Genomic DNA, 13,669 nt, shown 5'->3' with positions numbered 1-13,669 from the left:
ACCGTGCACGGGGGTTGTCACAGGGTGTCACCGCATCCTGTGGGTGCTGGGGCGAGTGAGAGGGCTGTCACCGTGCGTGTGGGGTTGTGCAGTGGGGGTGCCACCGTGTGCCGGGGGGGTGTTACGGGGGCCGCTGGGGGGCGCTGCCGCGCCGCCGGGGGGGGCCGGGGCCGGGGCCGGGGCGGCGCCTGCGCAGAGCGGCGGCGGGCGCGGGCGGAAGCGGCGGCGGGCGCGGGGCAGCGCCGGGCTGGGGCGGTGGGCGCCGGGGCCGCCCCCTCTGTGCCCCTCCGCGGGGCGAGGGAGCCATGGCGGAGTCCGGGCGGCCGCAGCGGAAGCTGTCGCGGGTCGGGGAGAGCCTCTACCGCGTCCTGGGCCTGCAGAAGGGCAGCTCCCCGGAGGAGATCAAGAAGGCCTACCGGTACGGCGGGGCGGGGGCGCGGGCGCGGCGGGGTGGGGGCCGGGAGGGCCCGTCCCGGGGCAGGGGGTCGCCGGGCGCGCAGGGCCCGCCCCGGGACGGGTCTGACCGACCCGCGGTGCCCCGCAGGAAGCTGGCACTCAAGTACCACCCGGACAAGAACCCCGATGACCCGGCGGCAGCCGAGCGCTTCAAGGAGATCAACAGCGCCCACGCCACGCTGAGCGACGAGGACAAGCGCCGCCTTTACGACCAGTACGGCTCCCTGGGGCTCTACGTGGCCGAGCAGTTCGGTGACGATGCCGTCAAGCACTACTTCCTCATGTCCAAGTGGTGGTTCCAGGTGAGCCCTGCCCCGCCGCCATGCCCAGCCCGTTCTCCGTGCGGAGCGTCGCCAGGGCTGCTGTGATGGTGGCCTGGCGGGGCTCGGGTGGTCTCACGGGGGCTGCCATCCCCTCCTCTGCAGGCCCTGGCTTTGTGCTGTGGCGCTCTCACCTGCTGCTGCTGCTGCTGCTGCTGCTTCTTCTGCTGTGGGACATGCTGCCCGCCAAAGGAGGATGAGTCCTACAAGTACGTCGACCCTAAGGACCTGGAGGCGCAGATGCACGCGGAGGACAGTGGTGAGTTGGGGTATCTGCGTCTGTCTTGAGCCCCAGCAGCTGAGACCGCCTGGCTGTGTCTTGTGTGGGCTCTCGGGGGGCTCCCCATGTCTCATCTTGGGTAGGGGTTGGAGCTCTGGCTCAAGGCTCAGATCTGACTTAGCCACATCTCTTGCTTAACAGCCAGCCCTTGGTGTTTCCTCCCTGGGCTGGGGCTGGTGATGGTGGTAGAGGGAACCACCTCACAGGCCGTGGGGATGCCTTGTTCCTTATTTTCCCCTGGTCAAGGGCTCCCTGAAGCCCCTGCAAGGGTCTGCAGCCGAGAGACACTTGGGCCCATGCCTTCCTGAGGAAGGAGTGTGGGGAGAGCACTGTGCTCTAGGCTGGCTTTGTTCCCTGGCCACTGGCCATACTGGAGTCTAGGGACTGCCACTGGATCACTTCTGCAGGTTTCCATGGGGCATGGGGCACTGCTGCATGGCTGTGTGCTGGCTAGAGGTTTGGCAGCTTTGGTCTGTGGGAGGCTTTGTGAGAGTGTTGGGATGGCCCAAACACCTGCTCACTGGCACCACAAGATGGGGCTGAACCACTGATCTGCAGCTCTTCTTTTCCAGACCCACAGATACCTGTTGTGGCGCAGCCCCCGCCTGCCAGTGCAGAGCCCTTGCCAGCTGTCAGCACCAGGACCGATGCCTGAGGCTGGCGTCAGTCCCACCAGCTCCCCCAGGACTCTGGGCAGGGATCCTTCTTTGGGACTTTCACTTTCTGGGACCCCAGTCATGCCACCCAGGGTCGCTCTCTATCCTCAGGGTGGCTAGAATCTCAGGTTAATTTGGCCAGCATCAATGCAGAGGCTCTTCTGCCCCTGCCCGAGGTCTAGGGTGATGCCCCTGTCTCCCAGCACTGGTGGTGGAGGTGGCCTGGAGCCTGCACTGCTGTGCCCCATCCCCAGTGCCTCGCCTGCTGCTGTGCCCCCGCCTGGCCCCGGGCACCGGCAGCTAGCCTGAGCAGCTGCAAGTGGAGACCTCTCCGGGCCAGGCTCCATAGCTTATAAGAGGTAGCTGAGTGTGTCTGAGACCGTTAGCACTGTAACTTCTGGGGCTGGGCTGAGCCCCCTGCCCGCCCTGATGGGGACCCTCCTGATGGGTGATGGGTGCCAAATGCTGCTTGTGGGGTTGGGGTGCCACCTTCTGGACCCCCTTCCTCTCTGCCCTGCCACAGCCCCGGGGCACTGGCTGCACCCAGCGCTCGCTGCTTCTGGCAGGCTCCCTGCAGGGCTGGGCCCAGCACAGGCACTTTCCTTGGGTTTGTATAGTTTTATGGGCACCATTAAAGGATGACAGGAGGGGAGCACGTTTCTGTGTGGTCTGTGTCTCGTCAGGAGCTGCCTGAACGCTGCAGCAGGGTGTGCCTTTGCTCAGCCCTGCCCTGTGCTGGGGGGTATGTGGCCATGGGTCCCACTGGGGGAGTGGGCTGAGCAGGGTGTGGAGTGGACAGGTTGTGTCCCAAGTGCTGCTTGGGAAGGGGCGCTTTCTGGCAGCAGTGAATGTCACCCTGTCTCCTGTCACTTTCCTGGGACAGCTCTGTGTCCCCTGGCCAGTGCTGGCGCCCGCAGGGCTGTGCTTCCCCCTCGCTGCAGTGCGCAGGGCAGCAGCTGCCTGGCCAGGCACCCTGGTCTCGCTGGGGCTTTCGCAGGGGCTGTCTCTGCTCCTCCTGCTGCTGACATGCTGTGCAGTGCTGTACCATCTCCCTGCGGCCCCGTGGGAGGTGGCCGCCTGGGCAGGAGCAGCAGGGCGGCTCAGGCCAGCCCTGCTGCCGGGAGCAGCTCCCCTGGCCCTGTGACTCTTTCCACTGCATGTGCCAGCTGATGGCTGGGTGCATGTGTCCTGCCATGCCGTGCTGCCCCGGAGCCCTGCTCCCTGCTCAGGCAGGGCTGCCAGCTACCCGGCCAGGCTGCCCACTCCTGCCCTCCTCTCTCCAGAGATTTGGCCCTGCTGAGGTGTGCCACCCAGGGGCCAGGGGCAAGGAGGATGTAGTGAGCCCTTGGCCCTTCCCTCCCACTCACCCAGGCAGCAGCCTCTGCCCGCAGCTGCATGGGCTCTGTCGCACCCCCTAAATATAGCTGGAGTGTCAGGGCGAGCGGTGGGACGGGGGTGTTCCTGGCACTGTCCTTCCTGGGCACCCTTCCACGCTGCTGCTCGGGGGCACTGGAGCTGGACAGGATCTGTGGGGCCTGGGGACTCTGGCCTGTGTCTGGCCCCACTGCCTGTGAGGGAGAGCACAAACCTCTGAACCTCCCAGCAAGAGCCCAGCAGCTTTGCCCTCCCAGAGCCCTGCTCCCCGCCGAGTGCTGTGCCCCCCATGCCAGCCTGCCCCAGCCACCCAGGGTCTGATGGGGAGGGGCTCAGCACCGTGTGCTCCCCAGGCAGGAGGCAGCGGGGGAGCCCTGCAGAGCCCCAGCGAGCAGCACTCTCCGTCCCGGTGGAGCGGGGCTCTGCTGAGGCCAAGGGCTCAGGGCTGGGGTGGGATGGGCTCGGCGGGGTGGTCTGCCCGGGGGGGAGCTGTGCGGCTCGGCCGCCACTGCCGCGGCTGCCTCCCCGAGGCCACCAGGGCTGCCGGTCCCCGGGGATCGGCCGGTGCCAGTATGCCAGCCTGTCCCGTGGGTCAGCCGGTCCCCGCAGCTCAGCCGGTGCCGGGGTCGGCAGGGCCGGGGCGAGGGGCTGGGCAGGCCGGTGGGGCCCCGCCGCGGCGCCGTGACTCAGTGTCACCCGACGCCGCCGACAGCTGCGGCGGCCCCGGCGGGGCGGGGGCGGCTAAAATTAGCGCCGCGCTCAGTGGGGCCGGGGCCGGGGCAGTGCGGGCACCGGGCGGCCGGGGCCGGAGCCGGAGCCGAAGCGGGGCCTTGGTGAGCAGAGCCGGGCCGGGCCGGGCCGGGCCGGGACCGCGGCGATGAACTTCGCGGTGGGGCTGAAGCCGCTGCTGGCGGAGGCGCGGAGCATGGAGAGCCTGGAGAAGCAGCTCATCTGCCCCATCTGCCTGGAGATGTTCACCAAGCCCGTGGTCATCCTGCCCTGCCAGCACAACCTCTGCCGCAAGTGCGCCAACGACGTCTTCCAGGTGCGCCCAGACCGACCCCCGGGACCCCCGGCCGGGCCGCGCTCGGGGCCGCTCCCGGGGCGGGGGGCCGTGCCCGTGCCGGCGCGGGGGATGCGGGCACACGGCCGGGAGGGGCCGGGCCCCGCGGGGTCCCGCTCTCGGCAGCAGAGCCTGGGTAGGGGTGCCGGGGGGCTGCCGGGGGGGGGGCTGCCGGGGGGGGGGGGGGTGCCGCGGCCGTGACCCGCCGCCCTGCCGCCCCCCCAGGCTTCCAACCCGCTGTGGCAGTCGCGGGGCTCCAGCGCGGTGCCGTCGGGCGGCCGGTTCCGGTGCCCGTCGTGCCGCCACGAGGTGGTGCTGGACAGGCACGGGGTGTACGGGCTGCAGCGGAACCTGCTGGTGGAGAACATCATCGACATCTACAAGCAGGAGTCGGCCAGGTGCGGGGAGCCCACGGGGGCACTGGGGACCCCACGGGGGAGCGAGCACCGTGGGTGAAAGGGAGCCCGTGGGGAGGCTGCAGGCACAGGGCTGGGGGAGGGAGCCCACCCGGAGCGTAGCGGGGGTTAACGGGGCCCACACATGGCCGGGCATGTCCCTGGGGACTGGGGCCCACCGGTGGGCAGCGCTGCCCGGCCCCCCCCCGCAGGCCCCTGCACGCCAAGGCCGAGCAGCACCTCATGTGCGAGGAGCACGAGGACGAACGGATCAACATCTACTGCCTTCGCTGCGAGGCGCCCACCTGTTCCCTCTGCAAGGTCTTCGGGGCGCACAAGGACTGCGAAGTCGCACCACTGCCTGCTGTCTACCAGCGCCAGAAGGTGGGGGCCCTGGGGGGAGCCGGCGAGGGGCCTGGAGGCTGCCTGCCCAGCCAGCCCTCACGCCCTTCCCACCCCGTCCTGTCCCAGAGCGAGCTCAGCGATGGCATTGCCATGCTGGTGGCAGGGAACGACCGCATCCAGGCCATCATCACCCAGATGGAGGAGATCTGCCGCACCATCGAGGTGGGCTGAGGGTGTCCCTGAGTACCACGTAGAGCCCTGGGTTGTGCCTGTGGTGGGGACACAGCAGGACCAGGTCAGCCCCTGAACCTCGGGGTCCTGCAGGAGAATGGCCGGCGGCAGAAGCAGCACCTGGGGCTGCGCTTCGACTCACTGTACAGCATCCTGGAGGAGCGGAAGAAGGAGCTGCTACAGAGCATCGCGCGGGAGCAGGAGACAAAGGTGCAGCGCGTGCGGGGTCTCATCCGCCAGTACGGCGACCACCTGGAGGCCTCCTCCAAGCTGGTGGAGTCGGCCATCCAGGCCATGGAGGAGCCCCAGATGGCTGTGTACCTGCAGGTCTGTGCGGGCATGGGATGTGGGGTGCCAGGACCCAAGGGGGCTGGATCTTCCTGCAGGCTGTGCTGGGGAACTGGGGGCCAGGTCCCTCCAAGGGGTCTGGGACTGCTCCAGGGCTGAGTGGTGGTGCCACAGGTCCCCTTGGGTCTGGGGCTGCCCTGCAGGACTGTGTGGGGGGCTGTGATCGCTCCAAAGGATCTGGGGCTGTCCCTGGGATAGGGGTGATGTCTGGCTCCTGGGGTCCTAGGTCCCATTGCTCCAGGGAGACACTGATCCCCCCCTTTCCTCCACAGCACTCCAAGGAGCTCCTGAAAAAGTGAGTGGAGCTGGGGAGCACAGGGCAGGGGGTAGGGTGGGGGGGACACTGGGAGCAGTGGTACAGCTGTGGCTGGCCCTGCTGGACCATGGCTGGGGGGCATGGGGGCCCCGTGGGTGTTGGACCCTGGCAGCTCCCAGGGGTCTGCCTGCCCTGCAGGATCACAGACATGTCCAAGGTGTCAATGAGCAGCCGCCCAGAGCCCGGCTATGAGAACATGGACCACTTCTCCATCAATGTGGACTATGTGGCAGAGATGCTGAGGACCATCGAGTTCCAGACAGGTGCTGGTGCTGGGACGAGCGCTGCTGTGCCCAGGGGGCACATGGGACTGCCTGGGGCACCCAGCCCTGGGATGGGCAGAGCCCCAGCCACCTCATGAACTGCACGGGGATGTGTCCCCTTGTGCAGAGGAATGGGGATGTGTGCCCCCTCTCAGAACTGCCCGGGGACCCTGGCCTGTGGGCTGCTGTGTCCCACACCAGGGCCAGGCTCCTATACTGGGCTGGTCACCTCCCTCCTGGGGTGTCCCTGAGTTGCCCACACCACAGGGAGGAAGGGCCCCAGCTGATCTGTTCCCCTGCACTGCAGAGCCGCTAGGCGAGGATGAGGCAGACGTACCCGGGGATGGCAGTGAGGCCGCGGCAGATGAGGACCGGCTGGACAGCCTGGAGGTGCCCGAAGCCATGGAGGGTGAGTCCATGCCGTGCTGTGCTGTGCCATACCGTGCCTGGCTGCTGTGCTTGGCCCCAGGGCTGCGGGGGTGGTGGTGGGCAGCGGGGCCCAGGGGGCTGGGGCTACTGTGCCCATGGAGTGGGGGGGGTTGTGCTGTGCCCAGTGCCGCATCTGTGTGGCTGCGCTGTGGCCTGCATGTGCTGTACAGGTCCTGCAGCATGCCAGGGCATCCCCGTCTCCATCTTGTCACCCACTTTCCCTCTGCAGATGTGGGGCCGAGGCAGAAGGCAGCAAGCTCTCCCCATGGTGAGACCCTCACCACAACTGGGGTGGGAGGAGGAATGGGGACAGGGACAGGCCATAGGGTGCCATGGGGCAGAGGAGGCACCTCCTGGGGACAGATGGGGGTGGGGGGGGTGTCATACCTTGGGGGCCGTCCAGGCCCTCCCTGTCTCCCTGCCAGCAGAGGCAGGGGTCCCTGGGTCCCCACTGTGTGGTGCTGAAGCCACTTTCCTACACAGGTCAGCACTGAGCTAGTGCTGTGGGGCAGCGTCAGCACCCACCGACTCATTGCTGTCCCTCGTACCCCTTGGCAAGCTCCAACCCTGCTGGCGTAATTCTCCAAATGCTCTTCTTTGACATTAAACTGTGTGTGAGGATGTTGTCACTGGTATGCTGTGTGGGCCGGGGTGGGCACGGGGGCAGCCCCCCCACATGGCTCTGCACTGGCTCCATGGGGTCTGGCCCGGGTGCAGCCCCTGCCCCACTGAGTTGGGTCCCAGCCCCACCACCCCAGCAGAGCCCCCAGGACCCCATGCAATGGGCTGTGTCCCAGGGGCTCAGGGCAGCTCGGCTCTGGCAGCCCAAGGCGGGATTGCAGCTGGGAGCTTCACACCTCAGACCCTGTGAGTGGGTCTCTGCCCTCCCCTGCCTGGGGGTGAGGAACCGCATCCGGCCCCACCAGCCCCCTCCCGTTGGGCTTGGTGCTGTCTCGGCAGCACTGTCCCCTGGGTGCACCAAGCAAACAGTGCTGGGATGAGTTGGCTGAGTACACAGCCGGGAGCACCACAATCAGCACCAGGTCAGGGCCCATGCCCCCCGGCCCTGCCAGCCGGGCCCCCCAGGAGGGCCGTGGACGCGCTGGCTGCGTCACCTGCCTCGTTCTGCGCCACCGTGGCGTCACAGCTGATGCAGCAGATGATGCACCTGGCGAGGGGCTCCATGTGGGGCCGAGGCTGCGGCTGCGCATATCCCTGGGGATTAGGGCACCATGGGGGGGTCTCCCTGCTGCCAGCTCCCCTGCCGGGGTGCAGCAAGGGCTGGCTGCTGGGCCTGTCTGGGAGCCCCAGTACCCAGCAGACCTGGGCGCCGCAGAGCAAGCCTGCAGCCCACCAAGCTGGCCAGGGGCTGGGGTGCGGGATCCCACAGGATGGGTGAGGACGGGCCTGCAGGAATCAAGGAAGACAAACGCCAGCATGTGGCAGGTTCTGGTGAACTCCGGGGTGGGGACAGCATCTGGGCCCCAGAGGGGTGCCTGGGAGACTGGGGGTGCTCTGGCAGCCAAGGAGACCTCTGTGTCTGGGCTGGTCCTGGCCCAGTCTGGGTCCCTGGGAGTAAACAGGCAGGGACACCCAGCTGTGCAGGGGATGCAGCTGGGACGGGAGCTAGGCTTGTGCATCCAGGGGAGAGGAGACCTCTCAGCTGTCTCCTGGGGTGCAGGGAGCTGGAGTTGGACCCCCACCCCCCGCCCCACCAGGCACAGGGATGGCACAGGAGCTGGTGATACAAGATGGGACAGAGGAAATTCCCATTGGATACCAGGAAAAAAAGTCCTCCCCCCACGAACATGACAACCCTTAAAACAGGGCTGGGGAGTCCAGAGCAGCTCCAGCCTTCCCTAGTGTGGACACTGCTTTGGGCAGGGAGGTGGGCAAGAGGGGCCAATGCTGGAGCTGAGCGCACCATGGGACATGGCCTGGCACAGCCCGCTCCTCATGGCCTGTGCTGAACTCACTGCTGCTGTAGGTGCAGGCTCCAGCTGCACGGCTGCCAGGGGTTCTGCCTGCCCAGGGCAGGACTTTGCCTTTGTCCTTGTAAGATCCCTACCAGCCCCTTCCTACAGCCTGGCTCAGCCCCGCTTGTGACAGCTCTGCCCTCAGGCAGCATTACTAGTCCCTGCAGATTTGGTGTTACCTGCAAATCCAAGCAAGGCGCCACAGCAAGGTGCCCTGCAGCTCTTGCTCGCCACCAGTCCTTGGCAGAGTGTGGCTCCCTGAGCCACTTGCTGCACCCAGCATTTGCCTGCCTGTGTCCACCCGCCAGACCCTACATCCCAGCACAGGCATATGGGCTCAGCCCTGGCCAGGGATGGGCTTGGGGATGGGCTTGGGGATATCTCTGCTCTCCTGCATCCCCAAGTTGTTGCTCATGGCAGAGGCAAGGTGGCAGTGGGGGGATGGACCCCGCAGCCCAGCCTGGCTGCTCCCAGTCACCATCTGCTCCTTCACATGGTGGAAACATGCCCCAGGAGGGCTCATGTGGTCCCTGGAGACCAAGGTGAGGCTGTGTGGGCTTTCCATCCCTGCACCAGCCATTTGGGGCCATTTGGAGATGTGACATTTGCCTTTCTCCACCCCTCAGGCATGTCCCCCTGTCCCCAGCACCTTCCAGAGATGACAGAGAAGGGCTCACGAGGACATTGTCTGCTCCTGGGTGTCCTTGAGTGCCATCCCTGGGGGGGTTGAAGCATCTCAGTAGAGCCCCAGCTTGGTTCTCTATTTCAGGTCATTTTCTTCCTTGAGCCCCATCTCCAAGTTCTTGTTACTTGTCACTGCCCTCTCCAGCCCCAGCCTGCCCCTTGGGCATCCCCCAACTGCTCAGGGTGCGGGTGGATGCTCGCCTTCACCTTGCATGCCCCAGCTGGTCTCTGGCTGCCTGACACCTTCCCTGCACATACAAGCAAGGGTTTAAAACTCTTCCTTTATCATCTGTCCCACCCGGTGTGTTTGTGCTGACCTACTCCCCATGCTGGATCTCCCTCCCCTCCCTGCAGGATGGGGAGGTCATGGATGCAGCGCTCTGGCCAGGTCAGGGCTCCCCAGTGCAAGTGGGGTGTGGGAAGGGAAGTGCCACAGCAACGCTGAAGAGACTGGAGCATCCGCCACATGAGAAGACGCTGGGACTGCTCAGCCTGCAGCAGAGATGGCTCAAGGGGATTATATCTATGTGTATACCTGCCTGATGGGAGGGAAGGAAGACAGAGCCAGGTTCTCCCCAGTGGTGCCCAGGACCAGAAGCAATGAGCACAAACTGGGCCACAGGAGATTTCACCGAAACTTTTTTCCAAAGCTGTTTGGTTTTCCCACCCATGCCCCCCACACCCCCACCCCAGGGAAAAAAACCAAACCAAAAAACCAACAACTCTTTCCTTACAGTAAGGCTGATCAGTTTGCCTGGAACACACTGCCCAGAGAGGTTGTGGCCCCTCCAGCTGTGAAGCTATCCATGGACTCACTTGAGGGTGAAATGTCTCTGGAGCACTCCCAGCCCCTGCTCAGGCAGGATCAGCTGAAGCAGGCTGTCTGGGACTGTATCCAGTCCAGTTTTGAATACCTTTGAGGAAGGAGCTACTCTAGGGAATCTCTTCCAGTACAGTCTTCCATTTCCAGGTTTCTCACATCCAAAGGAATTCCTCTTTCAAAGCCTACATGGGTATGGCCTTGAGAAACTGGGTCCGGCTGCCCTCAGCAGGAGTTTGGAGTGGGAGATCGCCAGAGGCCCCTTCCACCCTCAGCCAGCCTAGCATCCTGCGACTACTCCTGAGCTCATCCTCAAAGGCCTCCTGGCTTTCCTCAGCTCCTTTGTCCTTTGGAGCTGCGTCCTGCCAGACCGCACCAGGTCGCTGAAATAGGCTCACTTGAAGTCCAGGGGCTGCACCTTCTGCCTGCATTCCTGTCTGCCCCTGGGTGCTGACCCCCACTGCCTCACAGCGCTGCCATCACGTCTCCAAGGGCCCTCCAGAAAACGCCTTTGCTGCTCTCGTCCTGCTGTGCTGCCCTTCTAGCAGGTAGGGAGATTATAATACAGTCATCAAATCACAGAATGGTTTGGGCTGGAAGGGACCTTTAAGGGTCATCTAGTCCAAACCCCGCCCTGCCATGGGCAGGGACATCTTCACCTAGATCAGGCTGAAGGCCCCTGTGAGGACCAGGGCCACCCATGAGGAGGCTGAACCTCCCCCCACTGTCTCAGGAAGGCGTCATCCATGTCCTCCTCTTGACTGGGGGTCTGAAACATGCCCCACCACAGTGTACCCCTCCCTGCCCCTTGTGCCAGTCCTGACCCACCAGCGCTCAGCAGCACCATGTGTCCCACAGAGGAGCTGCCCCACCTATGGGTGGCCATGCCCTTCCTGAAAGGCCTGTATCCATCCCTCACAGCCCCCAGCTCCACGAGCCGGCCCACCCCGTTGCAGTGCTCTGACAGCAGTTCGGGGAGGTGGTGGGGGGTGCCACATGCAGAGCTCTGGTTCCTATCGCTCACGTCCCCAGCTGCCCGCATGTGCGTGCAGCACCTCTTTGCCCCACTTGTTGGTGGGGAGGCGCCCGCTGTCTCCATCGCTCTGCCCTTCGCCCTCCACCACATCCGCAGCTGCCTCGCCTCGGGCTGGGAGCTCCTTCCCCACGGAGACCACGGTATGCCCCCCCCACCCAGGGACACTCACAGCCCCGTCCCCAGGCGCGGCATGCTCGGTGCTGCCCGCCCTGCTGCTCCTGCACAGCCCCGTTCCGGCTCTGCTCAGCCCATTCCCCGTCCCCGGTGAGCCCGTCCCTCGTTCCCGGCGAGCCCGTCCCCCGCTCCCGCTGAGCCCATCCCATCGGCCCCGTGCAGCCCCACCTCCCCCGCACTCGCTCACGCCTCGGGTTTTCACCACGTTTTATTACAAAATCGGTGCGGGCCCGTCCCGGGGCCGTGCCGAGGCCGGTACCGCGCCCACTTGCCCCAGCGCCGAGGAGGAGGCGGGTGCGGCAGGCGCAGATCGGTGCCGGTGAGTTTGCCGGTGCAGCGCCGAGCGGCCCATGGCGTGGAGTCGGTGGTGGTGGCCGGACCTCTGCGCAGCCCCGGCGGGGACCCGGGGGGGGCGGGACGGCGCTCAGCGCCCCACGGCGTCGAGGATGAGGCGGTTGCTGTCGGCGCGGGCGCGCTGGCTCTGGGCGCGGGCGAGCAGCAGGAGGTGCCGCAGAAGGTGGAAGGTGAGGTCGATGGACAACGGAGGCTCGTCCCGCCGCGCCCGCCACAGCTCCGGGGGCGGCGGCGCCAGAGGCGGCCAGAGCGGGCGGCCCCGCAACTCGGCACCGGCCGCGGCCGCCGGGACGGAGCCGTCGGGGCGGGCGGCGGCGGGCTGCGGGCGGGCGAGCAGCAGCAGGAGGGTGAGCAGCGCCCGCCGCATCCTCGGCTCCGTCCGCACCTGCGGGACCGGGAGCTCAGCGCACTGGGGAGAGACAGGGGCACCGGGGCGGCTCCAGGGATCGGGGCACCCGAGGGGAATCGCGTCCTCGGCAGCGAGAGGGGACACGGCGGCGCGGGCATCGTCCCGCCGCGGGGCCGTCCCGGGTGTGGGGCCCCCTCCCCGGCAGTCCGCACCGTCCCGTACGCGCTGCGCCCTCCCCGGACCCCCGCGGCGCTGCCCCCGCCCCGTGCCCCCGCCCCGTACCGTCCCGTACCCGGTGCGCTGTCCCCTGTCCGCTGCCGGTGCGCTGGCGGTGGAGCGGAGCGCGATCCGTCCCGCGGGAGCTGAGCCGGCGGCGCGGCCGGTGGTTATATAGGTCCGGTGGCTCGGGCTGACGTCAGCGCACCGACCGGCGGGGGGCGGGGGCGGGAGGGGCACCGGGACAGCGGCGGGGAGCCGGTGCCCGGCAGCGGGAGTGAGCGCCGGGGCTGCGGGGCGGCGGGGCAATGGGGCAGGTCCTTCTCTCCCCGGTTTCGGGGGCCGAGACCCCCGTTCCGTTCCGGCGACCTCCCGCAGGGGCGCGGCGGGGCCCCGGGCCGGGAGCCGCCGGACGCGCTGCCTCCCGGCCCCCCCGGCGCCCCCGCTCCACCTCCCGGCGCCGCCCGCACCCCTCCCGGCCCCGGTCACCGAGCGCCGCCCCGGCCCGGCCCCGGTGCCGCTGTCCGCGGTGCTGAAGGGCCGGGACCCGCCGGGAGAGCGCGGGCCGGGACACCGGGACACGGGCGGGCCGCCGGCCCCCGCGGCGGGCAGGGCCCCGGGCCGGCCCGAGCCCACTGTGCCGGGGAGCTGCGCCGGGCCGGCGGAGTGGGCTGACCCGCGGCTTCTCGCCGTGGGACCACCCGGGCGGGCCGGGCCCGGCTGCCGCGTCGAGCAATGACGTCCTGGGCAGGCACCAGGAGGGGCCGAGTCTGGGCAGGTGGGGGAGCCCCAGCCACCAGCACCCACTGGCACAGGGTGGGCACGCGGGGGGCACACACGACCTGGCCGTGACAGGGGCTGGAGGCACCGTGCCCCGGGCAGAGCTCGTGGTGGCGGGGTCAAACCGCCGCGTGCACCGGGGCCGGATGCTGCAGACAGCACTGAGCAGCAGCGAGGCACCACCAGCCAAATTCCGTGACTCACAGAGCAAAGACACCGGAGCTGACAGCGCTGTGCTGCATGCAGGATGTTCCAGCCCGGGGCACCGGCCGCCGCTGCCAAAAGGTGAGGTAGCTGCTGGTGCACCACACTGCTGCCCGCAGACCCCCCTGGCAGGGCTGTGCCCTGCCTGGCCTCTCTGTGCCTCTGCCGTGGAAAGTCCTCCATGCCTTTGCCTGCAGGAGGAGGGGAACCGAGCTGACACCCAGCACTGGTGCAGGTGCCAAGATGGGCCCAGAGCAGGCTTTTTCTGCTGGGCCAGTGTTAGGCAGAGCCTGGAGGCAGAGGCTCAGCCTGGCCCCTCATGCAGCGCATCCCACACTGGGCTGCACAGAGGTGGTGGGGCACAGACCTGCCCATAGTGAGGCAGCACATGCTGCCATGCACCCATAATGTGGATCCTGTGAAAGCTGGCACCTGGCACCACCTCCCTGCAGCTCTAGGGCAGAGCCCTCAGCAGGGGCTGGGCTCAATTCCCCAGCCCTGGCAGCCCTCGCACCATGGGGCTGGCTGCTCCCAGGCTCATGCCACACTCACAGCTCGCTCACTGCCAACACACCAGGGCCTTCTGCACCCCTGGACAGC

The 13,669-nt window shown here is 67.4% G+C and overlaps 3 protein-coding genes across 4 annotated transcripts; 2 read left to right on the top strand and 1 right to left on the bottom strand.

Annotated features, from left to right (window-relative positions):
• Positions 1–206: 206 nt before the first annotated feature.
• DNAJC5G (DnaJ heat shock protein family (Hsp40) member C5 gamma) lies at positions 207–2,364 on the top strand. The gene is made up of 4 exons (XM_075086326.1): positions 207–418; positions 545–758; positions 882–1,035; positions 1,629–2,364. Exons 1-4 carry the CDS (start codon positions 306–308, stop codon positions 1,709–1,711), a joined length of 564 nt encoding a protein of 187 aa, XP_074942427.1. The 5' UTR covers positions 207–305; the 3' UTR covers positions 1,712–2,364.
• A 1,481-nt stretch (positions 2,365–3,845) lies between these two features.
• Positions 3,846–7,097, top strand: TRIM54 (tripartite motif containing 54). Of its 2 annotated transcripts, XM_075086325.1 has the most exons (10): positions 3,846–4,131; positions 4,375–4,547; positions 4,757–4,928; positions 5,016–5,111; positions 5,214–5,447; positions 5,741–5,763; positions 5,923–6,047; positions 6,355–6,456; positions 6,706–6,744; positions 6,960–7,097. In XM_075086325.1, the coding sequence occupies exons 1-10, from the start codon at positions 3,964–3,966 to the stop codon at positions 6,968–6,970; spliced, it is 1,143 nt and encodes a 380-aa protein (XP_074942426.1). In that variant the 5' UTR covers positions 3,846–3,963; the 3' UTR covers positions 6,971–7,097. The 2 variants fall into 2 exon arrangements, with proteins under 2 accessions (XP_074942426.1, XP_074942425.1); XM_075086324.1 differs by having other exon boundaries at positions 4,757–5,111.
• Positions 7,098–11,485: 4,388 nt separating this feature from the next.
• On the bottom strand, positions 11,486–11,960 carry UCN (urocortin). The gene has a single exon (XM_075089807.1). It carries the CDS (start codon positions 11,885–11,887, stop codon positions 11,591–11,593), a length of 297 nt encoding a protein of 98 aa, XP_074945908.1. The 5' UTR covers positions 11,888–11,960; the 3' UTR covers positions 11,486–11,590.
• Positions 11,961–13,669: the final 1,709 nt, after the last annotated feature.

Source organism: Phalacrocorax aristotelis, chromosome 3 (assembly GCF_949628215.1).
Source record: "Phalacrocorax aristotelis chromosome 3, bGulAri2.1, whole genome shotgun sequence".
Classification (NCBI taxonomy): Eukaryota; Metazoa; Chordata; class Aves; order Suliformes; family Phalacrocoracidae; genus Phalacrocorax; species Phalacrocorax aristotelis.
Note: the sequence above shows the minus strand (reverse complement) of the source record. Positions and strands in the feature narration are given on the sequence as shown.

What these genes read in the sequence shown, in the direction of transcription:
- DNAJC5G (XM_075086326.1), top strand. Translation starts at nt 306, where the DNA reads ATGGCGGAGTCCGGGCGGCCGCAGCGGAAGCTGTCGCGGGTCGGGGAG. An exon ending in GAGATCAAGAAGGCCTACCG is followed by an intron (nt 419 to 544) that starts GTACGGCGGGGC and finishes GGTGCCCCGCAG; the next exon opens with GAAGCTGGCACTCAAGTACC. An exon ending in GATGCACGCGGAGGACAGTG is followed by an intron (nt 1,036 to 1,628) that starts GTGAGTTGGGGT and finishes CTTCTTTTCCAG; the next exon opens with ACCCACAGATACCTGTTGTG.
- TRIM54 (XM_075086324.1), top strand. Translation starts at nt 3,964, where the DNA reads ATGAACTTCGCGGTGGGGCTGAAGCCGCTGCTGGCGGAGGCGCGGAGC. An exon ending in AGATCTGCCGCACCATCGAG is followed by an intron (nt 5,112 to 5,213) that starts GTGGGCTGAGGG and finishes GGGGTCCTGCAG; the next exon opens with GAGAATGGCCGGCGGCAGAA. An exon ending in GGTGCCCGAAGCCATGGAGG is followed by an intron (nt 6,457 to 6,705) that starts GTGAGTCCATGC and finishes TTCCCTCTGCAG; the next exon opens with ATGTGGGGCCGAGGCAGAAG.
- UCN (XM_075089807.1), bottom strand. Translation starts at nt 11,887, where the DNA reads ATGCGGCGGGCGCTGCTCACCCTCCTGCTGCTGCTCGCCCGCCCGCAG.